This window comes from Aulonocara stuartgranti (genome assembly GCF_965226115.1).
Source record: "Aulonocara stuartgranti genome assembly, chromosome: 1".
Lineage (NCBI taxonomy): Eukaryota > Metazoa > Chordata > Actinopteri > Cichliformes > Cichlidae > Aulonocara > Aulonocara stuartgranti.
Genome location: NC_138939.1, coordinates 18,800,915 through 18,828,437, shown reverse-complemented (window position 1 = coordinate 18,828,437; position 27,523 = coordinate 18,800,915). Strand labels below are relative to the sequence as shown.

General features: G+C 41.0%; 1 protein-coding gene across 5 annotated transcripts in view; it reads right to left on the bottom strand.

Annotated features, from left to right (window-relative positions):
- tcf12 (transcription factor 12) overlaps positions 1-27,523 on the bottom strand; it is an 86,823-nt gene that overhangs the window by 30,574 nt on the left and 28,726 nt on the right. For all 5 annotated transcript variants that reach the window (XM_082511727.1, XM_082511729.1, XM_082511728.1 and 2 more), the window contains exons 6-8: positions 10,842-10,903; positions 8,431-8,563; positions 4,415-4,467 (exon numbers count right to left, since the gene is read on the bottom strand). In XM_082511727.1, the coding sequence (XP_082367853.1) occupies positions 4,415-4,467; positions 8,431-8,563; positions 10,842-10,903 (248 nt within the window). The remainder of the gene's footprint in view (positions 1-4,414; positions 4,468-8,430; positions 8,564-10,841; positions 10,904-27,523) is intronic.

The window sequence follows — 27,523 nt, the reverse complement described above, 5'->3', positions numbered from 1 at the left end:
CTACAGCAGAATCCTGTGGTTCAGTGATGTCTTTTCCAGGTCACAGCAGCCACCCTTAGATGGTCTCTAAATAACAAACTTAGTGATTGTTGACAGGCTGTGTTCTTGAGTCTCCCAGCGATCTCAAATCAAGGTTTGCATTAATGCCGTACACTCACGCAAGGCTTACATGAATAATTTACAACAGGCCAGAATGTGAGTAATGACTTTAATCTGTGCATTATTTTTGTGCTCTTAGTCCTTTTAACTCCTTGTTCTCCTCACAGATGAAAGAGGTCAGGCCTCTGGATTGTTTGCCTGTTCCATTATCTGCAGCCTCTAATGTCAGTGGTAAATTTCAGCCACCCAAACAAAGATAAACACAAAGCCCAGGGTCCCAGAGGTGGCTGCGACTGTTCAGCATCATCCCGTCAAACCAAGGATGTCTATCTAATCAGCCATCTGATGAGGTCATCTCTGGGGAGCTCGCTAACTGGGGTCAAGTCAAAGCCTACAATATTGGCCCCTGTCAGTTTAATCACCTATTATAAAAAATTCAAAACAATGACATACAGAACATACACCAAATTCTAACTTGATACCAAAAATCAGGAAAATACTCCATACGCGATACCACTTTCAACACCACAGGGAAAAAAGTGAGAAAAAAGAAAGTGTAATTAGCTTTTCTCTGACAACGCCGCGCTCTAGATAGATAAATTTCAAAGGCCTAAAAACTGTATCAGCGTCATTATTATTGTTATTAATCCAATATTTCCCTTGTTTCACATTAGAAACCATTAACTTGTACAACGAGACTGGGAAACAGATCTCTGTTTAGTGACTTCCTACAAATAAATAAATAAAAATCAGCAGGCTACTTCAGGATGTAATTGAAAGTGTATGCATGCACGTTTGTTTATAATGTTCGTCCCTGCGGGTGTCATTGTTTAATTCATGTTTTTGTGGATTTACATCAGGATATCAAAAGGCAAAAACACAAAACATGCAACTTTATGCTTTTCTGCTGGGTGGCCCCAGAATCTAATTTTGCCTGAGACTTAAAAAGGCCCGGAGGTTTACAAAGGGCTTTACTGATGCATTTCATCTAAGATCTCTTCCCTGAGCCCTGTTACTGTCCCGTCCTGCCACGGTTCAAAGGAAGAAACAAAAAGAAGCTGCTCTCACTACAACAGGAACCCTAGCTTACCGCTGCAGTACAGTATTATTTTTGTCTTTGAGCCGTTAATGGCAGATGGAGAGAGAGAGAAAATATACCATTTGAAAGTCATGCACCAGACAACACTGCGAGGAACATTTCTAGGTCTTAAGATTCACAGCCTAGAGCAGACTTCCTTTCTTACAGCTCGCACAGTACAAATCTCTCAGAAACAAGGGTGTCTGAGTGATCTGTCAAAAGCAAATGTCAATCTTTTTTGTCATCCACACTCAGGGTTCTCGCTTGCAAAAGCCCCCAAGGGGAGCCGAATCTCAGCCCACCACTTTCTTTCTCTCATCCTGCAGCCATACCGTCACCAAAGCCAGGGAGGAAGTGTCACATCGAGCCGCTGTGCCTCTGACAAGGCGGGGATGGGGGGATGAGGCGGTGGGGGAGGATGGCACAAACGCTATTTACACAAACAAACTCGACACGCACACAGAGATACACACCATGCCCTTGCAGATTCCCAGAAATATCCTACAAGAGGCAACTTTCCCCCACGAGCTACGAGCTTTCTCTCCCTCCTTCTTCAGTCCTTCTTGTCAGACAGGTGCCCACGCAGCTGCCCATCAGCATCCCTCGGCGTAGCAGCCTGTCTGTCCAATGACAACAAGCTCTGTCCTTCATATCCACTGTTCAGGTTATACAGTCAAATAAAAGCAGGCGGCCAATGAGATCCGAGGTGTCTACTGTAACAGAACTAATGCTTCTATCGGTATCTCCCGCACAAAGTGGTAAGCTATAAATTTATAGATAAACAAACAGCTTTGAAGAATCCTTTAAACAACATATTGCTAGGCATATACATCACACGATTATACGATTACAGCCACTGCAGAATCCCACGTCTGCAAGCACACAGCCAGCAGACCACAGAGGAAAGTATGAGTGTGGTTGATGTGGGGGTGGGGGGTTTGTCTGTATATAAGATGAAAAAGCCCTATAAACATTTAAATATTTGCAATCACCAGCTGGCCCGTCTAGATAGTGTTCACATCCCGGTGCACTGCAGTGTCAAAACCTAACTGCACAGAGGATGTGCTCCCGTAAATATTTTGATTCAGCTCCATCATGTAGTGTACACACACATCACGCCTGGACTTGCATCTTCCATTGCCCATCTGATTTAAAAGTCTGAAATTTATTTTTAGACTGAGAGAGCAAAGAATACAAGCTGGGGAATAAAGAGGGGATTTGAGAATGAAATAAATAAATAAGAAAATTCCCAGCAGTAGATATAATGATGGGAAGCACTGTGTTGATTTTTTTTTTTTTTTGTAAATCGAGCAGCTATTCAGGTCTCTGGTGAGGCTCCCGCGTTTGCTTACACAAGCAAAAGCTTTCGGTGGCATATGCAGCTGCATTCATGCTTTACAGGTACGCTGCAGGCTCTTCACACAGCTGCCTGTGGCAAAGTAAATCTGACTCCAGGTGCGCCTTCCCCTCGACACTTCTTCAACGGCAAACCTCGCTACATCCACAGCCCGCAATACAAACACGGCTCTCAGCTGATAACCATCCTCAGAAATGCAGCTTACACTCCCTCCAACAGTCACCAGACACACCTTGGAAGGCCGCAGGTAGCACTTTTCCCCATCCGATAGCTGCTACACCCATGCCTCACCTTTGCTTCCTATTAGCTCACTAAGCAATAAAGTAACAGCTCCTAAAAGCTGCCACACAACCTCCCACTCTAACATTTTCCACATATGCCAACTAAAAGAATAAAGAGGAGAAAAACTCTTTATGTTTTCCTTTCTCTGTCAGCCATCTTTATTCTTTCAAATGGGATCAAAGACTAACTGGGATAATTCCTCCAAGCTCCAGGCTTTATCTTCTGAGCTGTACTGAGTGACAAGAAGAAGCTGTATTTTATCCCATGCTCTGTCACTGTTTTTCCCCATCTAGCATTGTACTGCTTGATTGTACTCTTATGAGTCACAGAACCGCACCTGCGCCCATGTGTTAAGTACTGACAAATAAAAGCCCAGCGTCCATTTACACAACAAAGAGATGTAACCCGCGAGGCAACCATTCTTTGCCTCCCTCCCTCCGTCTGACAAGACCTCAAATATATCACTTACTTAAGAGGAAGGCAGCGCACGTTCCTGCTCCTGCCAGGGACTGCTCTCTCTCCCTCATGCTCTGACAAACTTCTTTTCAAATACAAATCCAGAAACAAAACACATGCCACCCTTTTATGTTCGGTGGCCTGTTCCATATTTAATTTCAGAGTAACAGCAGTAGAGGTGATGATTATCAAAGCTCTGCAAGGCAAATCCAGTCTCAGACTCCCTCGCCAAAAGAAGAAAAGAAACCCCGTCATTGTTTAAGGAAAGAAAATGTTGGATTTTTGGTAAACCAGTTGCTTCTGATTAAAAAGGAAAAAACATTTTTTAAAAATCCTTGTCTTCTACTAGTTCTGAGAATTCAAGGCAAAGCCTAATAAAAACCTCTGACGATCCACCGGGGTTTTTAACAATGAACATCTGACTTAGTGATTTATGCATATTAATGAACTCCAACACCCCCTGTCTAAGCGAATACAAGCTGAGCTCCACACTTCTCTGCATCCTAATGGTTTCTGCTCCACCGGGATCATTACCAATAGAAATTTCAGATATTCTGTGCTATTAATCTCTGTCTGTCCTCCTGTTCGGCTACGTAATGACTAATTAAACATCAAAAGAGCAGAGCTGTGGATCCGCTCTGACAGCCTCTCTTTCTCCCAGGAGAGGCTGTGAGGAGGCTAGACTGTGACAGGGCAGCACTGAAAATCAATCACCTCAAGGTCCACATGTGTATTCACACACTCGCACGCACGCATGCATGCGCTTTTGCACGACACACCAAAAAATCTGCAGGAAGTTGTCGCCCGCCGAGACCTTTACGTGCTCGGATTAAAACAACAAGCATGTAAACAACAAACACTAAAAGTCTAAATCAAACAGCCACCACCGCAGTCGCTGTTGAACAAGCCGCACAGAGACAACACAATTTCAATCCGAGAAGTGTGCCGGGGTTGTCAAGAGCGCTCTGTGTGTACAACTGTGAAAAGAGAGGGTGTGTGAGTGGTAAAGATGTGTGTGTGTGTGTGTGTGTGTGTGTGTGTGTGTGTGTGTGTGTGTGTATGTGTGTTTGAGTGAGTGTGTTTGTTTAGGTGAGCTCACTGTGAAATCTATTTATATGAGAGGTAGATGATCTTCCACTCACAGATGAAGGCAGGCCAGGAGGGACCTTGCGAACCTTTTTTGTTTGGAGAGGATCTGTGGAAAGATGAAAGCAGGGTGTATTCATTCAAAGGCAGAAAACAAAATAATAAAGAGGCAACTGTACAGAAGCCATAACTCACCAACAAAATCCTACGAAGCATTGTTTGTGATTTTCACATAAAGAATAAAAGAAAACTACACACAGTCCTACATGACATATCAGAGAAATATGTCGATACTTGTTTTTTTGTGTGTTTTTGTCATTGCTCTTTCAACGCAGCCTGATGACGACTGAAGCCAGACACCAAAGCAGGGTGTGTTCATATTAGGGCTGGCCAAGTTTTATATCAAATGTGGAGTTATTACAGCTGTCATTTTTTTTATTAATCTTATCAAGTGATTATATAAAACTAAACTAAAAGTTAAAAGTAGATGTGAAAATCAGTAACTAAAATAAATATAAAAACTAGACTTTTGAAAAAAAGGAAAACTAACTGAATTATTTACCATTATTTACCTGCTTGTTTCAGTTTAGCTTTTATTAGTTTTGCTGTTACTTTTAGTTTTCCTTTATTGTGCAGTGGATGTTAAGACTGTCAAACAATTAACACTGTCACGCAGACGCCCCAAGGCTCGATAAACATTAGAAACAAAGCCTCACCATGGCTGTACATAAATATAAATAAGTATTTAAAAAATATTTACATAGCGAAAATGAGAGAATCACAATTTTTTTGATATAATATTAACAGAAAGTTTCTTTTTCTAAAAGAGCTCATTTAGATCTTGGAAATGGTTTCACACCTGAGGAATATCACACTAAAGTTAGATGAAAATGTTTGGTTTTTTTCCATATTGAAGCTATAATATCTGTGAAACCACACACATGATTTGCGCAATTTTAAAGAACATGTGCCATGAAAATGTGAAGCTGTAAATATAACAACCTATTGTGATTTCTACTCATCAGAGATCAAACATACAAAATACCATATTTTTCGGACCATAAGGCGCACTGGATTATGAGACGCACACTGTAGATGAAGGGATCTGTTTTCATACATAAGGCATTGATGTTGAATTCTCTCGCAGCTGCTCCATTCCCATGTTGTTGCAGTATATTAATAACTAACCTCTTATTGTGGATGGATTATCTCAGTTGTTCTCCTGACTGAAGTTTGGTCCGTTTACAGTACACTACCATGCAATTGCATTTGTCAAAAACCATCGGGAACCCTCACCTTAACTTAGCGTTCATCCTCCAGCTTCACTGTGGTATGCTTTATGTTATGCTAACATAGCTGTGTTGCTAGTGATCACATAGCACAGCATTATATACCAGCTAGCCCAACCGCAAACGTCACTGCTGTTTAGTTTTCTGTCTTCATTTATGTTGGAAGTGATAGCAGAGCTGTACGTTTTTATTTTTTTTCCAGTCAGAACATGCTATATCACGTTTAGGTAGCGAAGCTAGCGAGCTAACTTCCTGCTAACTTCCAACTCCATTAAATTTAATAAATTCTGTTTTGAATGAATGAATGCCTGGGTGTTAACGTAATTGTTACACCTGGTAAAGCAGCAACGCTGATCATTTTATTAAAGATGAAAGAATTTAGACAGTTTTAAATTCTCAGTGACGCCAGAGTGTTCATTTTAGTGATGTGCGGATCGATCCTGAAATATCGATTCCTCCGATACCAAACATTTATCTTCTAGAATCGATTCTCACATTAAAATATCGATATTTTAGTAATTTAGGGTAAATTTGTAGTTTATCATTAACAGAAACACGGTGGAAAGAAATTATAAAATTCAGATTGTCTACATTCAAAGGAACTACTTCCTCTTCCGCCTTTCATAGTCATGTGCGAAATACGGCTGTATAAAAGTCTCGCAGCCCCTTGGCGTGCGCACTCACAACAATGGCTGAGCTAATTGGAGTCATGTGCAGACGTATTTTACCTCCACAAACAGCTGAGACGTGGTTTGCAATACAGGTGGCAAAAAAGTGAGGTGTTGTGGCCATACTTGCCAACCTTGAGACCTTAGAATTAGGGAGACATTCAAAATGCATTTTACAGGGTTTATTTATCGGGTAAAATATGTTAAATGTCACCGTTATTATTGGCCGGCCCGGAAACAGCGGGGGTGTCCAAATTCAGAGGCTGCTTCCACCTGAGGACCGGCTTTCGCGGTCTAAAGAAAGCCGGGTAGTACGTCACGAGCTCCCTTGGTGGAGTGAAACTGCCGTCTGCTCCTTGCTATCTAAAATATAACCGGGCGCTGGCATAAACTCTCGACCATCTCACACTTTGTTTAATTAATTTTCTGTTTGACGTTTATTCAGCTGTGTGAAAACCCCGGAGGAACCCTCCCAAGGGATTAATAAAGTTTAATTTAATTTAATCTAATCTAATAACTTTAATCTCAGCCAAACCGATTTACTCACGAACAAATAAAACACTGAAAAAGCCAAACAATAACATTTTGAAGTTATCAAAGTGACTTATATATCATGTTTAACCCGAGTAATGAAAGACCGTGGGGGTTTGTAAACGATGTGTAGGTCGGCTCAGATATTTGAAGTTTACACAGCTACATTCTCACCTGAAAATATGTTAAAAGTTTTCTTGCGACCCAGAAAGAGAAATAAGAGTGATATTAAAACTAAGTCGCTGCCGTCATTGTTGGAAACTGGAATTGGCTGGGCCGCGCTATGAATTCTGCGATATGATTTTTCAATTTTGTTGTCTGGGTGGAAAATCGGCAGGGTTGGCATGTATGTTGTGGCAACATCACTAACCCTGTCAAACACCTCAGAGTAAATCATATCACAGAATATGACGAGCGTATGTTGAGGTGAACTGAAGAGGAGGAGAGGGACAGGTGCTGCCAGGGCGAGACAGACGTCTCTCACGGAGTCCTTTACTGCTGCAGGCAGGCAAGGTGTTCAAAATGCGCACAACTTCAGTTTTTTTATTTCTATGTGATGAACTCTGCATTATTAAGTGATAAGAACAAGTAATCTGATGTCCTGTAATCATTATGACGCTATAATTTGAGATACAATAAATAAAATAAGTTTTTGTACAAAGTATCGGTATCGGATCAGTATTGTCGATACCACCCTGAATATTACTTGGTATCGGATCGGAAAGGAAATCAGTGGTATCGCACATCACTAGTTCGTTTGACTTTGGGACCTGAATAGACGGAGTTTTGGACCCAGATTACTCCGAGTCCATGAGGCTCCTAACTACGGTAGCCCTAATGCTCAGACAATCCATCAAGCAGTGCCGCTTGGTAGCTTACCAAAGTCATACTAAAACATTTTTTTGACAGATTTTTCAGGCCATGCACCACATAAAATCGGTTAGAGGACAGTAAGCACAACCAGAATTCATACATAAGGTGCACCGGATTTCAAGGTGCACTGACTATTTTTGAAAAATTAAAGGATTTTAAGTGCGCCTTATAGTGTGGAAAATACAGTAATTCAGTTAACTTTACCTTAACTTGAGCTACACTCCCGATAGTGTGTGATCATAGAGCCCCAGCGCCTAATAATTACTCTACTCCTTTGCAGGACCTAGCTCAAGTAGTTTTCTACATAATTGAATTTAAATATTGCACCTCAAAACAGGAGCTTGAAAAAAAATGCCCAGATCCTCATCCTGTTTTTTTTTAATCAAAGTAATGACAGTATGGACCTAAAATCTTGCACATTTCTGATTAAAATACAATATTTTCCTTTATACAGCCAAATCTGAGATGAGAGGCATATGAAGAACTGACTGAGCAATAGTTCGTATGTAATTGGGATTTCTCAAGCATGAGCTAAAGTGGTCCAAAAAACAACTTTATCAGAAAGGCTCGAATCCTGCATTGCATAATTAAGGCTGTCTTTATCTAAACTTGATCTACTTTTGGAGCACAATGTGAAATTCAAATATTGTAAAACCTGCTTTGCTGGTCATTTAAGAGCACTTTTCTTTCAGTCATGAAGACGGCACTGACCGATGGCTGGAGGGTCTGGCAGAGAACGTCTTCTTGGATTGGCTGCAGTGAAGGAGAAGAAAGGAGTAGCAGACTTCCCTGACGTAGTCACTGAACTCGGACTCGCCAACCCAATGTCTGTCCTTACAGAAGGCTGAAAGAGAAAACGCAGAAATGTTTAAAAACTAAAGGAAAAGAACAACTTTTATTGTCCAAACTGACCTTCAACCAGTCATTTTTTTAAGCTCTCTGCATTTAAACAGAGCTTTGTTCAAAATAACACATATTTTAATAAAGAGAAGCACTCAGTGTCTCTCACTTGACCGCTTGTATTAGATCTTTCTTTAGTACACTAACTTCAGTATATTTAAAAAAAAAACATGCAAAAAATTTACTTCATGCTATGAATATTCTGAGTTATGTGGTTTCAAAGTAGAAAGCAGTTGATTTAAATTTTGCACTTTTAATTCACATAATTATTCCAGCTTTTATGAGCCCATATAACTTCTTAAGTATCCACATGAAGCCTTCAGTGCTGAAAAGCACATTTAGGCTCTGTTAAAATCTAAAACCAAATCAGTTTTACACCCACAGCAAATGCCACAATCAAAAACCAAAATCTTCTTCTTCTCAGTATTTTCAGCACTTTCTATGACCAGCTTTGAGCATTAACTTCTAATGCCTTTAAAATTTAAAGGCTATAAAATGTAACTGAGATGGAATACGTTCTTAACCTCTGCAAATTGAATGTGTCTATAAGTTGTGAGGGCTCAGAATTTGGAAAAAAAAATTTTTAAAAGAATTAAAAAGTGTAAAATTGAGCCTAGCTCAATGTGTGTGGAAATTTTGGTGAAATTCTGCATGTCTTTATTAAATAAAAATCAGCTGACTGGGAACTTTCTGTCAGATGTGGTTGATTTTAAAAGAAATGAATAATAAGAAAAAAAAGCAGAAAACAAAAAATTCTATTTTGTTTTAAAAAAAGATTTCACATATCTTTTTTTTTTTTTTAACATGAGAGGACAGACTCCGCCAGCCTTGAAAGCTTACCATGTTACCCTGCCACCAATATCTGTTTGACCTCTACAACCCTGACAAACTGGGTTAAGACGCCCAATTAAGAGCTTGGTCTAATTAGAGTAATCGGCTGGAGATCAGGAGAGCGTAGAGTGTGTGAGTGAGGTCAACTCAGCCCGATGAAGAGTAGTAGTAGTTGGCTTGAAAACCTGCCTCATGTGCCCTCTTGGATTCTTTGCAAGCTGAGGATTGACACAGTTTACCACTGAGACGTTTCTATCTGATGCTTTAAAGTTCCAAATTTAGTTGGGACTAAAAAAACAATGTGTACATGAGAAGCAGCACAAAAGAAATGAAGATAATTTCGCTGATATGAAATGTAGGTCAGGAAAATAGTTTGCAAAAAAACAATCTGTCACTGATGCTGGAGCTTTCACATGGCACAACAGACCCACTTCTGCTGTTGCCTTTGTTCAGTGACATTGAATACCTTCAGCAGCACTGGGTCTGACCTCCTTTATGCTACTGTAGTCAGTCTGGGAGGAACAACATACGAACATCACTCAACAATCATCAGCTCAGCTCTTCCAGCTTGAATAGATCTCAAGATTGTACAAGCTTCCCTATTCAATCTCAGATTTTGTGGTGAAAAAATCCTGAAATTCTGATATTAAATGTTAAGAAGCCACAGCTCATGTGAGGCACACCTCAGCACCAATATGCACAAAGGTACAAATGGTACCATGCTCTCCCAAAAAGCTGATTCTGTTCATCTGGACGTATCATCTAAGTGACTTCTTCAGTCTCAGCTGACTGCAGGTTATATTTGCATAAGGACTGAAACTAGCACCACTGACAAACAATTGGCCGTGAGGTCAGTTTCATAATCATTCATATGCAAACTGTTACCACGCTGTCTTCTGAGCCAAGTTGGGAATTGTGTAAGTCTTGATTGACTGTAAAATGACCACACGTCATGTGCCAAGTAGCTCATGAGATCAGTCGTCTTGTTCAGCTATTTGTCCTGATTAGATGTCAGTTGGTTAATCTCAGATCTGTGCAGCTGCAGGTGTGCACTCTTTCCTCTGTGCTTATTCACAATATCTAAAACAGTAGAGTTAGTCAGAAAGCCAAAGCAAAGATAGTTTACATTGTAGGAGGGGGTCTTGGTGGTCTTGTAGCCTCAATGGGACAAAGCCGAGAAGCCATAGCTTGGCACCAGCCTGAGGTATGGGGGTCTGTTTAACTTTTAACGCTCACTACTCAGCACAGCACACTCACCACACATATTTGCTATAATGAGACTGCCTATAACAATAAAAAAATACTGTTTGACTTATTTTGAAGTAAAACATTTTAAAAGCGGGATGGAAATGATGCAAAGGTCTATATAGAAGCAACAATGAGAGACTCACCTGGCAGCCAGATGCCGCAGGATCCCTGCCATATCCAAGAAACGAAGCCCTCTCTGATTTACCTGTAAAAACAGACAAAAAAAGAATAATTACTATTTCAGTATTTTATGGAACTTTTATGGAATGCAGATGGTTTTATAAGTAATAACAGGCTGCGGTATTTAGCCTGCAGTCAAGCGTTTAGCGCAAGATGAACACTTAATTTGCTGTAATGTGTTCTTAGCTTTACTCACAGTGATTTGTACATTGTTGCACCTGTTTGCTTAAAACAGGATTTTCACATTATTCAATTTAAGGTCACACATTTGCTTCTGGAGCCTGTCTAGTACACAATCACTCAAACAATGCTAGTTAAAAGCAGCCACACTGGAGCGGTGAATGCTGTGATGCAGCTCCTGTGCCGAGCAGTCACAGAAAGGAGGAGTTTGGTTTCCCTGTGCGTTGCCCTTGTAATGATTTAAAACATTATTGCTATACCTGATGAACACCTATTCTGCTGCTGTCAGATGTTGTCTACTAAGCAAAACTGAGGGCTTTAAATGAAAAAGAAAAAACTCAAACTTAAATGTGGTAAAAATGTTATTGCAAAGGAAATACTCATATCTTTCTTTCTGGGTAACAACATGTAAACAACACAGAAGCCCACAAAGACTCTACTGTAGTATACTGACATATCATTTAACAAATTTGGGAGCTTTTATTCGAGGACACGAGCAGGATTCTTTTTCTGTTTAGAGCAATAATAAAATATCTTTAGACAATCTTGGAGCTGCTGTTCCTTTCACTGAAGCGAACAGCCCAGTTTGTCCCACTTTCATCTGCTGTCTACTGTAATATCATCTGATGCTGGCAGGAAAAAGAAGGACACAAAGAACGAGGGATTGAATCAGTAGACGGATTAGCTGACGGACTCATGGATGTACATCAAGTGGAAATCTCCGGGGCTGAAAACTGAAGCCAAGTCCTGGCAGTTCCTCTAATGGCCACTTGAAGCTGTCTCCAAAAGTGAGCCAATCCCCATAGACTTGCATGTTAAACTCAACAATTTTACAGCAGAAATAAACATATTTACAGCCCAGTACAGAAAATAGTTTTGGTCTCTATTGATAGTTGGATAATTGGGCGGTGTGGTGGTGCAGTAACTAGCATTGTTGCTTCTCTGTTGTGAGCATAGAAGGCCACAGGTTTGAATCCCCTAGTCATGGTCACCCCAGTCTAAAACCAAACATGTTAGCTTAACTGGTGACTCTAAATTGGTGTGAATGTGTGTGTAAATGATTGGCACTGCAATATACTGATGACCTGTCCAGGGTGTAGCCCATCTCCAGCAAGTCAGCTATTTAAGATTTTTTTTCCAGTTTGAAGGTAGGGGTATATCCCTTTTGACAGGCAGAAGCTGCCTTCAGGGTCTCAAATCTGAATCTGAGAAGCCGAACTGGACATAACCCTAACCCTGTTGGTGAACTGTAGAGAACTTTTAATGGAGCTATGTAGAAAAAAATGGCTTACTTTGCATTAATTGCACTCAGGACCAGGAATTTTAGAACTTTAATAAGCCCACTATGACGTCATGTGCCCTCTCAACTTTCATACTGGTGCTTCAGGCAGAACGGACTCGCTGCACTCAAGGAAAGCAATTGCCGAGTCTTTCTCAGAGTTTTCTCAAGAAAGTCTCACATCAGTTTCAAGATGTTGCAAGATGATCCCTCTCTGTAATCTCTGACCTCTTGCTCATACACGCCTGTCTTCAGTCCAGCCACGAAATGCCAAGTTACAAAAAACGTGTGCAGCAGGCCAAAACTCTGTTTGTTAGCGTAACAACAGCAAGCATAAATGGGGCACTAGTCTGTTATTTAGCACCAACTAGTAGGTATGTGTGTCTGCTTGACACACACAAAGTCCACAAATGCAAAACTATTGCAGTCGACTGACATCTAAGTATGGCTCCAAAAACATCAACACAGCAGTGGCAAAATGGGAAGTTCTGAAACCAATATTTTATGTACAGAAAATCCTTTACATTCAAGAGATCAAATGTACTCAACTGTCCTGCAGTAAATGGTTCAGTCACGAAAAGTTTCCTTATCTGGATTCCAGTAAAAGCAGGTTCTGTTACAAGCACTATTCAGCAGACCAATAGCAACACCTGCAATACTTCTGTAAAACTGCGTTATGACTCTCAAAGTTTTCTGTATGCAAAGTATGTTTTGGTGAATAATTACTGATCCAACTGTCAGAGTCCGTCTCTCAGTGTCAAATCCTCAGAGGAAGGCTCCCAAGGATCCGTCAGGGGGGGAAATAGACCTTAAAGCACACAACACCCATGAATCACACACATCACAATATCCACACTCAGCACTTTTAGTCCCCTGGAAAAAACAAACAAACAAATGAGAGCTCCTCTGGGAGAATGATGAATAACTTTAACGGCATCGTACATTATTTTTGTCAGACTTCCAAATATTACAAGCACAGACAAAAGTGTTGGAACTAAATTCTGTTTACTCTGGGGACAAGGAAAATATTTTTTGTGCGTTAAAAACCTGCATAGTTCAGATCTTTTGTTACACAATGACTGATCTGAACAGCACTTTCACATGCGCAGGTGAACCGAGGCACATCTAAGAGAATTCACTTGTGCTTATCTGAGCAGTCCTGCAGGAGACAGTTGTTCTGCATCTGTCCATGCCGCCTTTAGAGATGAGGGAAGCTGAGGGAATCAGAGAGGATCGTTTAACTGGCAAAGCTGCTTCTTTTCTAACAATGATGTGAAACAGTTCTGAGCCATTGCGCTTGCAAAAAAGAAATAGGATTAAGTTGTCAGTTACCACCAACGTTTTCCATCATGGCAGGATGATGAAATGTCTCCTCTGAATGAGAATATTAATTTCTTTATTTTCTGCCTCATTTTCGAAGACGGTTTAGTGAAATTCATTTTCACTCATCAGATGTAATCAGAGAGAAAGGTCTGGTCAAGGGCAAGAGTTGAATATTCACTGCAAGCACGTGTTCTTGCACACACACCGCGTCTGACGTGAATAATTGATCGTTAGTGTCGTAGGCCCAGACTCAAACAACAGATGTGTTTGCAAAAACAGTCGCACTTTACACTATGACACAGAGAAGCAGTCCCTCAGGGCCATGAGAACAAAGCCTAACAGAACGAAGTCTAACAAGTGCTGCCTACTGTGTTTAGCCCTTTACATCGAGCGTGTTGCTAAAAAACTACATAAAATTCCCAATTTCTCAGATGGAAACTTGTACACGCCGAAAGATCTGCGGGGGGGGGCAACAAATTCATCCACAAGAAGTGATGATGAGCTGCTCTGGATTTTTCTAAAGAAGAAAGAAGAAACTGAGATTCTGAATTCATCCAATTCTCACAAGAAGGTTTGATCCAGCAGTAGAGGCTGAATCACGACTGCTTTCGTACATATTTCAGGATGTGAGCGAGGGCAGTTTCAGCTGTCATCGGCAGAGTTGGGAGCACATCAGAGGAGGCAGATAAATCACTTCAGAGAGCCGATTGACCCACAGCAGCGTCTAAGTGTGTGTCTGAGGTAAAACAGCATGGCTTTACTATTTCCATATCTTTGTAAAATTCAGTACCAGGTTGCGTTTTGAGCTACAAGCGCACTTGTTGCCAAATGCAGTTGCCTGATTAGTCAAATCTGTTTATTTGACAAAAAAAATAATCTAAAGAATTTCGCTTAATCTGAAAAAATAAATGCCACAAATATGTCCTGCAAAATTACACGGTTGGCATGAACAGCTACAGAAGTCAGAAAACTGCTGCTTTGTATGTAATGTTACTTAATCATAATAGACAGGTTGCATTTTTCCTTAAATGGTGCCAATTTGCAAATATAGGGCATAGTTGTCTTGTTTTTTTGCTTTGATTACCCTGTTCTTGAGAGTAAAAACATCATTATTTAGCAAATTGAATTGACTTTAAGAATAAAACATCATGGAACAGCAAGTGTAATGTACACTTAATGTACATAGGTTTACAACTATCAGTGAGAAATAAGGTGTCAGAGCCACAAATTTGGAGAAACTGAAGCTAGACTAAGCACCTGTGAGACCACAAGACATGTCAACCCCCATTCAGACCGCACTCTATCTCTCATGAATCTGTCAGCAAGAAGAGATGGATGCAGCAGCACTCGAAGGACCAATCCAATGGCAGCGCTGGTTTAACTTCAGGAGTATGCACAGGGATCATGGATGAGCAGGTCTCTTAGCTTATTTAAACTATTCTTCAGCAAATGCAGCAGCTCTAACCTCTTTATCTGATCATGTTTCTCCCTGCTGCCCTCAGCAAACACTTCAGTGCCTTCTGCGATGTGTGGTGCAAAAACACAGCTTAAATCTCTCTGTGGTGTGATGTAGATTTACAGGAATTTGCTCCCAAATTTCAGGAGAATTCATATTTATGACGCTGAGGTAAAGTAGAACAAAGTGATACATCAAATGGAACATAATGCTGGGCTGGCCGGTTCTAAAGCCAGGAGCCTAAATTAGCTGAATAAAATATCATGCAGTGACACCATCTTCTGTCTGACGCACAAATACTGCAACTTACCGTGAGGAAAATAGGTCACAGTACAAGAGTGAATTTCCCATTAATGAACACAACTCAAAGTAACTTTTTAAACTGCACATTCATCATTGAATTAGTTACGTTTGAAGCTTATACATTAAAGCACATCCCTACTGTGAGGAAAGAGAATTAAAATAAAAGCAGGATTTAACCGTTTCATGTACTTGAGGCTTGTTATCGGCCGCATTTTGTTTTGCCTCCTCCGTGGAAGTCTGTGTGATCACAGCCTCACAACAAGAGCAACACAAATATTGTTATTATTACTTCCTGAGTGCGCCCATTTTTTCTGTGCGGCTCTACATGGGACTAAAGCATGTGTTTTCTTTTTGTGCCGTCACAGGCCCACTAATGAGTCACCGAAGTGCAGTGATTGATAGACAGCACAATTCATTAGGTGCCTTAAAACATCAGTGAGAGATAGAAAATGTAAGAAAGCAACGCGAGTAAAGTGGCTTAATTACCGCAATCACCATCAATAATACGAATGTATATATGCAGACATCACTCAGTATATCCCCAATGCAATGAAAAATCAATCTCAAGAGTGGGAAAAAAAATCCCATCAATTCTGATTTAAATATTCGGCAAAGCTGCTCATTAGCATATCACACAGAGATGAGAAGGTGTAACTACAATTTCACTGCAGAGGAGGATCCATCTTCAGCACAACGCAGCTGATTCACTGAGGTAAGTCTTTATCTCCCAGGCCACACACCTCATCGGCAGTTCGGTAAAAACCTAAAATCCTGCAGCCATGCAACAAACTAGAAAAAGGACTTCCCCAAACAAATAGTATTATATTAATAAAGGAGAACAAATAGCAAACACTCTGGTGTGTCTGGGATCAGCCTTCGAGGAGCTTGGTCATTCAGAGGAGCTCAGCCGCTACTCCTACACATCAGAAGGAGCACTCAAAGAAATGATTCTTCACCCTCAATAAACATGATAATAATATAATGATAATTTTGATTAAAGACTGCAACTGAAATATATGAAAACAAAGGTTTGCTAATTCAAATAGTTCATTATTAAGGAAAACGTGTCTGCTATAAACTGAATGTATACCAGTCATTCCAGTAAATGTAACATTTTATGCTGTTTTTATGTAACAAAATTAAATGGAAAAGTTACTTGAAATAAAATTAAAGTCAGCATTTTAGACATAAATGTTTTTTGACTGAGCCAACTGAGGGGACCCAGGGTCCTCCTAGGTTTTGGGCATGTCCCATCTCGGAGGAGGCCCGTGCACATCCAGGACTGGAGAGATTAGACCTGTGAGACGGCCTAGGAAATGCCAAAGTCTCCTTAAACCCCCGTTAGTGACAGGAAATGGATGGATGGACGGATGAATCAAATACCAAACTGAAAACATCCAGCTCTCGGTGTTAACACACTGCAGAGACACTTTTGGAAGCTTTAACAGCTTTGGGTCTTCTTCTCTGTGTGGATATCACACTTTCAAATACAGCACTGCAGTTTGTCACTGGCACCTTTGCACAGGCTGTGAACAGGCATCATGAAGTCATTCCACAGATTTTAAAGCATCGCTCGAGTAGTGCCACGCGAGGCTTTTCACACACTTGTAGTGAAGCTACTCTACTCAGAATTTAAGAGTTTTTTTAATCATCACGCCACTCCAAAGTTTTTGGCACAGTGAAGCAGAAAAACTTTCATATCTAACAAATAATTTGGCTCTTCATGGTCCTATTGTACTACCATCGTGCTTCAGATGACAGATATGATTTCCTCTGTGCCCAGTTTCTGCTAAATATAGCACTTTTATGACTTTTTTTTTAGTTCACCTATTGTTGAGCCAGATCCAACAGTTGCTTTCCTCATGCTTTTCAGTCTTTTGCTGTTTTTCCATTCTCCGGGCTACTGCCATGTGCCTTTTATCAAGAGTGGCTGCTTTCTACTGTTTCTTCCACACAGACTAAATTTCGCAAGTGTTACCCTGGTACATTAACTTCTGGCACATTCTCTCACTGCATCTCAAGAGGGAACATATTTCTGTCAGTTTTCTCTTTAGGGTCTTGGTCTCCTTGTCTGCTTATTTCCCTTCTTATTTTGGGGCTGAGCACATCTCTGTTTTTAATTTCCCAACCTAGACTGCTGGTACTCACCAAGCAAGAACTGTCCAAGACACCTGTTTCCACTACTAGCTGTTACACAGCTACACTACAAAAGGTGGGAATTTGGTATTTTTGCTCAATAAGACTTCTGTAGATGTTTTCTATCATTTCATAACTTTAACCCACCAACCTCAGAGGGCATATACTTCTTAAACTGCTTAAAAATGAATTCCACATGGTGTTTCCTGCAACAGCCAGAGTATAAAGCACAAAAGATGACAGACCACATGACTGAGAACCATGATTGTCTTCTCAACATCGTTAGGGCTTCATTATCCCTTCAATCATGTTTCAAAAGGCACAACTTTTACTCTAAAGGCGAACGTTCTCCGTTTCCTTTCATCCATCCAACCATCCATTTTTTACTATTTATCTGGGTTCAGGTCATGGGGGCATCAGTCTGAGCAGAGAAGCCCAGACTGTCTAACGGGCGTCTATAAAGCACCCCTCTTCGGGTGTTAATAAACAAAATTAATTTAAATAAAAGCAAACAATTTGTAGGTAAATGCTAAATACAATCTGCACATTAAACCAATAAAAATGTAACTCATGTTTAAAAGACTTTAAATTTTTCCTGCAAGTTTTAAACCAGTTCAGCGTCATCTGCCTAGAGCTAGTGGAGCAGAGTGTAAACAACAGTAGGTGCAGGAATTTTGCAGAAAAAAAAAGGCAAGCTGGCCAGTCATTCACAGCATGCCTCCTTATTGATCACAAGACTGCACCACAGTATAGCACTGCACTGTGCTGAGCCCCTTATTTTGATACTGTGAGAGGTAGTGACCTAAGCATCCCCAGGGATCAATTCAAAACCCTTGCCACAAAAACAGCCAATTAGCGAGCGTGCTTCACTGCCTCTCAGATGCATTCCAAGGGTCTCTTTTTTCCATCCACAAAATGAGTCAGTTTCCTTCGCTCCAAGGAAAGTCAAGACCATGAAAACAAACACATTATACAGTATGAGGAATTATGCTTAAAGCAAGTGAGCTTATCACACGCCAACTCAGTTAGTTTGTTTTTGCTGTGTCTGTGGATCTTTGCTCATACGCGTCATTATGTGATGACTCCCCATCATTTTTCTGGCTCCCAATGGGCCTTTGGGGGGTTACTACAGATGTAAGAACAACTGGTCAACATACAGCAAAAGTAACGTTATTTCGCTGGAATCTGTGCATTTTTGACTATTTGAGTAAACCCGATGTGTATTACGGTCGAATACATCAAAACATGATGAATAAAACTGAATCTTTAACTCCTAAACTCAAAACGTTTCTTTAAAAAAGGTTTAGTTGCAGCCAAGATTCAAAAATTTTTATGTGACTTTAGCATTTAAATGTAAATATTTTAATACAGCTTAATGCTGAATCCCTAGAGAAAGATGTGCACTACAGGAGTCAGACTCCGACGTGACTAAATGATAAACTGTCAGTAGGGTACTCTCGGCTACACGACGCTAATGTTTTAGCCTGTCTGGGTGCCTTGGAAGTAAAATTAGGCAGGCTCCATGGTTACTAATACATTCCTCTGGCAACCAGAGATGGTACAAGGACATGCCAGGCGTACACTCACTCCCTTTTCCCCCATACCTTTTAACACGCCTCCTTTTGTTTCCTTCACTTATGAGTTTGTGTACATCCATCCATCCAAATCTGTTTGATGCTTCCCAGCAGATTTTTTTAGACTGTAAATAAAAGCTGACTGGGTTAGAGGTTAGGGCAGTGTGTGTGTGTGTGTGTGTGTGTGTGTGTGTGTACACTGGTGGAGGATTTCTACAGCCCAGCATTAGAAACAACAGTAGGACAGAGGAAAATAATAGAGCCACAAAGCACCGAGGAAACATGACTCCCTCGCCCTGAGCTCAACATCAATTCTGCGCACAGCCTTGTCAGCGCCAACATTATTCAAAACAGCAAGAGCAAATGTTAATGAGTTCTTATTTGCATATTTATTTTTTTCTTTGTTGAAATGTCACTGATTATTATGTACTATGATGATAAATGCATCTGCTCACGCAGCCTGATGTGTAATTAGCCATTAGGTGGAATGAATAGATCAATTAAAGGCAAGGGACCAGGATTAAGGGAAATCAAACTGGGAAGAATGCAAGAAGGAGGAACAAAATAACACACTTGGCTCAGGGGGGAGAAAAAACTATACTGCTTTTAGATGAGGCAAAAAATCCAGAAGGGGTTACTAATCAAGAGAAGGTGTCTAAATCAGCGAGATCAAAGATATTCCTCGTTTTATTGCGCTTTTTTTTTTACCCCTTAAGTATGACTTTGAAAATCAGGAGCAGCTAGCTTCTGCCCTTCGCTCCAGCTAACCAGTTTATTTTCCCCCTAAAATCCATCTCTCTGTATGAGAGGAGAGATGGGGATTTCCTGATTGTATTTATCCCCTCTCCCAGGATAATCAGGTGCCGTGGCTCGGTCTATTTGAATTTCTTCTAACTCGGTAAAAGGGAAAAAAGGGGGGGGGGGGTGTGTGGAGGTGGACAGGGGAAAATGTTTTCGCTTGGCCTTTGCCTTTTTCCAAGCCCAACTATTCTCCTGCCAGTGCTTGTTATTCACAAATGAGGAAAAAAATGCATTACTGCGGACCAGATGGGAACATTCCACATGACCAAACCAATCAATCACCTTGGTGGGACGCAGGTGTGACACAGCCGTGCAGCAACACACCATTTCACAGTCTATCAGGCACAAACACATGGTCACCAATCAATGGCACCCTGAGGACCCATGAGGAGGGGTGCTTCTCCGCAGCCTCACTGGTTCATAGCTGATGACTTCATAATCACACATCCATTCTCTCAGAGGAGAAAGGCAATGAGCTCCCTAATAACGTCTCCCACCATGTGAACACCAACACTGTAATGGATGCTGCTGTAGCGGGGACACTAACATGCTCCCCTGCATCTCGCATTCACGTGTGAGCTCAGCGCCATCATCTCTGTGAGGATGAGACAGAGCGCTGTCTGGGGAAACAAGAGCACATTTAACAAGCTGAAGAAATGTCCCCCAGCCGGCTATTAGAATCAAGTCAGTGTGTTGCATCAAAGTACAAGATTATGTTTGGTCTTAGATGCCAAACAACTGTTGAACAGCAAAACAACAGAGAGAGCTGGAGAGAGGTGAAGGACAAGGAAGGATACACACATGGGTTAGGAATGCTGATCCAGCTCCAAGCACTGTGGGAATATTTCCTTACGCAGATATACCCCTAAACCCCCCAAAAAGTCTTCAGAACAAAAGCCTCCACTAAATAAAACACCAAAAAAAAAAGCCTGAAGGGGATAAATCTTTTGATGAGTACTCTGTGTGGATGGCACTGCACGAGGGCATAAATTGTAGTCACCATTTAAAAGAGGTTTGTTGATTTTCAAGTTGGAATTTTGTTGGTTTGTTTTGTTTTGTTTTTTACCTTCCCACCCCCGTTTTCATGGCAGTAAAGAGAAAAAAAAGTCTCACAGAGCCATGCTTCGCTCTACACTTCCCACACTTCACACTCTCGGGGCTGTGCCAGCGCAGGAGAAAATGTCAGGCATTGTCAAGTGGGAGTAAAGGCGAAACAAATGTTTGCATTTTATTATCCAATTACAGTCCACTGCAGTCCAACAAGACGGGAGTGTAACATTATCTAGTGTTTTGTTTGCCAGCACTCCCAGCATGGACGCAGGACGCCTGGGCAAGCAGTTGTGACCGTGGAAAAAAATGGAGGCGGGAGTTAGAGGAGGGGTGGGCAAGAGAATTAACGAGCTACTGCCGGCCAGGCTTTCTGTGCCTCGTCTCGACAAGGACCCAACTTCTGAGGTGGTGGCCAATCGGTTTCCCTCCAATCGGCTATTGGAGGGAAACTACAAAGTTCACTCAAAACCTGACCTGTCCGTGTTGAAGAAATTGATGTGCGGGAACCAGGGGTCAATTTCATGCATTCTCCAGTTTAGCTGGTAGAGTTAGCAAAAAAGAAGATCTAAGGATGAATTTGTCACCCATCTGTGCCCAACCTGGGTTCAAATACTGCTACCAAAGGGAATTTTATCAAAACTGGTCCAGACGTTTACGTGATGAATGCAAGAACAGCTCTACTGTTTTCAAGCTCTAATCTTTAGAGCTTGAAAACACATTAGTCCGGAGTTACCTACCAAAGCTCTCAAGACATAGTTTCTTTGTTTTTGTTTTTTTCATGTGTTCTTTATTTGTGATGGCCAACATTTTTTATTAAATGTGCTACAGTGTGCGACAGGTGTGTACAGCAGCACGTGCTGACAGGTTAGATTATGAGCATGGGGATATTAATTTCAACTGGCCTCCACTGACAACAACAGGAGCTTAGCCCGAATGATCGAAAGACAACATCTGTAAATATCACCAGTACTAAAGTCAAAGGTGATGTTGTATAACATTTCAAAACTAAATAACACATATAAGGATCATGTGAAAAGTTTGCCTAACAATCTCATTTAACTCGTTGTACATCAAAGCTACAGACATATAACATTGCTATCAACAACGCAATGTGAAGCAATAAAGTCAGCAGACTTAAAGTGTTCCTCTAACATCATTTCTTCTGAATGAATCATTTCCCTTTTAGTGTTGTGCTTGTATTAAATAATCCCCCAACATTCCTCTTGGCATCAGCTGCAGGCAGAAAGAGACGAAAGCAACGAGAGAACGGGGGGAGGGGAGAGCGATGTGGGATATAGGAGGAAACAAGTACAATGAGGAAGGATTTGGATTAATAAAAACTTCTTTTATGGGAAAGTTTTAACACAGAATTTGACTCTTTTGTTGTGCAAACATCTGCAAACACATGTGTGCAATTAAGTATCTTATAGCCTCGACCTTGCAATTTCAACATGATTAAGTATTACAAAAATGAACTAAAGTGACTGAAAGCAGCAACATTAAGACACCTTTCCACTGCTGATAAATATAACTTTGGCACTCTAACCCCTGCAGCTGTCTCTCAGAGACTTATTATGTCATCATACCTTAGCTATACCACAACTCTTCTATCCTCTATGGAGAGACGGCCCTCGAGGCCTACTCAGACTACAGCTGATCCTCTGCAGCTGGTCAGCCTCACCAGTCACATGCTGGGGGCCGGGGCCTAAGGAAGCAAGGCAGGACGGCGCGGGGTAGGGCCGAGAGAAGCGAGGAGGCGGGGTGGGCTGGGATGCGTGGGGAGATGTGGGCGGCACGGGTAAGGAGGAACAGGATTTGGACCCTTTCAGCTCGTCTTCAGCTTTTCATGCTCCACTGACCGCAGTAATAGATAAGCACACCCTGCAGCTCTGCATAATGACCGGCTACAGCCACTAAACTGTACTACACACATCCCCTCGTTTTCCCTTCTCTCGTCTCTGCTTCATCACACACACACACACAGTCTATCTATGCCACATCACTTTTGATAAAGCAATACGTGTAAAACAATATTTGAGTCCATATTTTCTGCTCTTATTGTGAAAGCTTGTAGTAAACAGTGTCTGTGTGTATGTGAGAGAGTCTGGGTATGAAGAGGGAAAAGGGAGCAGGTTTGGCAGCACCTGTGACCCAAACTGCACTGCAAACCGAGTGCACACCTGAACAGCACCTGGCCACAATCACAGCCTGGGTATGAGGAGGGTCTCCTGTGGGACGGCGCATTAGCACATGACACCTGCCCCAGTAAAAACACACTGGGGATGCCAGTGTGAAGTGGGATTTGACACTTCAGGGAAAGCCTTGAGGAACAATTAGACATGAAAAGGCAAAAGTCTGGAAGGGATGAATTCTTTCTCAGTGCGAAACACTAATCAGTGCAAAAAAGAAAACACTGTTGTGTCTTCTTTGTACTTTAAAAATACAATCAAAATGTTAAGTTCGACTGGTTACAAAGAAACAATATCACAAATTTTGCTACTAGCTAACATTACTTCTGTTTTACCAGCAGCATGCTGTTCCCATGTAAAATCTCTAAAGGGTCATTTCATATACAATCATGTAAAAATAAAATAAGCTGACACCTGCAGAATCACCTTTTTTTTTTTAAATTATCACAGACATGCTAATTTTCTAAAATGTTTGAAGTTAGCAAACTACAATAATATGTTGTGTTGGTTTTAAAATTTTGAGCTTTTCCCTTTTTTCTTCCAACATATTTGAACCCTTTTTGAACCCATTTTTTCAATCTTTAACTTCTTAAGCACAGGATATATCCACATTAAATTTCCAGGGCTGAAAAACACATTTAAGCTCCATTACAAACTGCAAGCAAACCAATTCCACCCACTCGAAGTGTCACAATCTAGAGCCAAAATTTTATTTTCATCCAGCATCTTTTTTCTTCTTTTTTTCCCCAACCGACTTCAAGCATCTATCATGGGGCAGATCACAGTTTCGACAGCAAAACTGCACCAATTTAATATCTAAGATCTGGAGTAACAGAACCGAGCACCGGTAAACTGGATATTTGATCTATTATTATTTATTCATTATTGTAGGGTCCTTACCTTTCAATATAAAGCGCCTTGAGGTGACTGCTGTCAAGATTTGGCGCTATATAAATAAAACTGAACTGAACTGAATCTGCTGTGTCACATTGAAAAGTGGAAAACTTTAAAGGTTTATAATATCACGTGGGAAAAGTGGCTGTTGAAATCAAGTCATATCATATAAAATCTCCTTTTTTATCTATATTTATCATCAGGCTCATCCTTCAGCTCTGATTTTCTCTGTGTTACAGTTTTCTAATATCCTCATATTTTGATAGAAGCCTTCAGTGCTTGACTGAAAATGAAAGTTTTTTTCTGATAGTGTTACGAGCTCTTGCTCTGTGGGTTTATACTGTCATCCTGCTTCTATCGGAGGCGATTTGTAATCTCGGAATTTAATGCTTGTCTTTTTCATCTACACCGATCAGGCACAACATTATGACCACTGACGGGTGATGAGAATAACATCAAGTATCTCTTCATCATGGCACCTGTTAGTAGGTGGGACATTTTCAACATTTTCTCCTCAGAGTTGATGAGCTAGAAGGATGAAATATGTCCAAGCGTAAGGATTTAAGTGACTTTGGCAAGGGCCAAATTATGATGACTAAACGACTGGGTCCTCTACAAAACTGCAGTGGTCACTATCTAAAAGTGATCCAAGGAAGAAATGGTGCTGAACCAGCAATCGAGCATCTGTGGGATGTGCTGGACAAGCAAGTCCGACCTATGGAGGACCCACCACAAACCTTACAGGACTTAAAGGATCTGTGGCTAACATCTTGGTGCAGATACCACAGCCAGCCTGTAGGGGTGTAGTGGACTCCGTGCCTCGACAGGTTGGGGCTGTTTTGGCAGCAGAAGCGGGGACCAACACAATATTCTGCACGTGGTCATAATGTTATGCCGGATCAGTGTATATTTCTATCATGAAGGACCTACCAACTTTACGAAGCCTGGGCAGAAATCTTCATTGTTACCATGTAGAACTTGTATCAGTACTCATGGGATGATCCTGTACTGAACTGCATCTAACAATGAGCTTCCACTGAATAGAACAAAAATAAAGAGCTACCATGAAAGCAACAAGAAGCTGTCAAACAATCATTTTAGAAGTTATAGTCTTCAAAAAAAAATGTTAGCTAGCACTTAAATCCATCACACTAAAAGAAAGCTACTTTCGGCTGCTGCCTTGTTCACAACTGTTACCACAGCAGGTACCTCCCTTCTCTTTGAAGTGGCAGAGGTCATCTACTGATTGGAAGGTGGAAGATGGTTAGATTCCTGGCTGCTTCAGTCTGCATGCTAAAAGTATCTTTGTTGTATCCATCAGCGTGTGAATGTTAGATAGAAAGCACAACAAACAACTATGCATTTTTACAAATATTAAATACAAAAATATGTGAAGTCCTATAAGTTTACAGCAGGATGAAACAAAAGAGGAGAGCAATAACTGCCAGGTCATCATGTGAAAGTCACGTGTGTGCAGACCGGCAGGACGGAGCACGCGGCCTTATGCATGCGGCTTTATGCATGCGTCGATGACAGTATTAAGCTGATTAATTGTCATGCAGGGCTAAAGCCGTATGAGTAATATACATGAAGCACACCAGAGAAACGTGAGTGGAGAAACTACAACTCAGCAGTTGTGATATCACGCCTCGGACACATGGCCGGAGAGAACTGATGCTAAAGCGGTCCACAGATTCACAGCGAGATCCCACATAAAGCCCAGCTCACAATAAACACGGGCATGCCTTTGGCACTTCGTTTTGAAATGAATGCTTCAGTATATGTGGGTGTTGGTGTGTGGAGAGTAAAATCAAAATAAACACATAGAAATCCAGACGATTTTTATTTGACCTTGTTCGTATTGACAACCTTGCAACTACAACTGTGATTCTTTTATGTTTCCCACTCTCCAATCACAGGCCGTGCCTTTAAATCCAAGCCAAGGCCACCCTGAATGGAAAAAAGACCTTAAAGCACAAGAAAGAGAAAGACTGTTGTGAATTAACATAGCTTGTAATTTTAGCCTGAAAAGCATTAAATAAATAAAAGAACAATAGGGAGGCCTGGAGTATTTTTATTATTCCTTTGAAGTCCCTATAATACATTTCCCCTACGTTATTTTTAAACTGACAAATGACAGCTGTGAATAGCTTCAGTTCTGTCCTACTAATTTTGTGACTTTAAAGCTATTTATCTAAAGTTGCCACACTTAATGAAAAACAGCATTAGTCCATTGAGTAAATAACAGCAAAAAGGCAAACACTAAGCAGTGCAGACTCGAAACACAAAGAAAAATAAAGGGGCAGAGTGCAGCTCTTTCAGTTTTAGCTCATCGCCTCTGGTAATTGCCCAGAATTGCTTGAAATCAGCCTCCCCTACTGACTTTCCCATATTGAGCTTACATCACAAGGAAAAAAAAATCTCTGCTGGTAATTAGACGAAACCATTCCTTGTCAGGGCTGTGAACTGTTGGCAATCCATGTGGCTAAACATTTAGAAAGAGCAAATGAGAACCGGCCATCCACTGCAGGGCGAGCAGAAGACCTGAAGTGAAGTGCCACGATGAAAGAAACATAAATGAATAAAGGTGAAGACTCCCTCACACACTCTTCTAAGCTGCTTTTCCTCTGACAAAAAGCTAAAATGCAGCGTCTCTTTACTGTTTACAGACTGAGAATTGTTTTCAATCCAGAGACGATTCTGAAATTAATCGTCGCACTAAGAAATCGATTTAAATCCTAGGATTGCCAAATGTTGCTAGCTCTGATACTATTACTTATGCAACAAAGTACGAAAATCTAATCCATGCTAACAGAGCTTTCACGGAATCAGTTTTCCAATCACAGCAATTAATCATTAAGTAAATAGTCCATGCATCTACGTGACTGCCAATAATTCCTATCAGATCACACGATGTGCTATGAATGCTCTGACTAAGTCTGTCCAAGTGTAGCCTGTGTACTTAATACATGTTATGAGTGGCTGAGTCACACAGACTCACATGGCTGAGGCTCTACACATGAACAATGTGGCTGCCACCTGTCGGGCAGTACGACGTGGATGGCGTGACGGCGAGTAAGAGGATTTTAGCATGAGTGAAGCCCGTAGTCTGCCCTAACTCGAACCCGGCCCCCCCTTTAGGACAGCAGCATCACATGATCATTAGGCACTCAGAGGCTCCCCAGCGCTAAACCAAAATGCCCGTTCTTCAACTTCAATCATTCCCGATTAGGCGGGAAAAAACCCTGTGATTTGGAAAAAAAGTTTGCTAAATTTCTGTTTTAAAATGAATGATAAAAATAACAGAACAAACCACTTCCTGCATCTATATGTTACCCATAATAACTTACAGCCTCACCTCTCTCCTGCCCTGTTAAGAACATGGAACCTATGCCTTCTCGAAATGAAACTTAACGGAAAAAAATATACAGATTACTGAGAGTTACATGATTCTGAAACA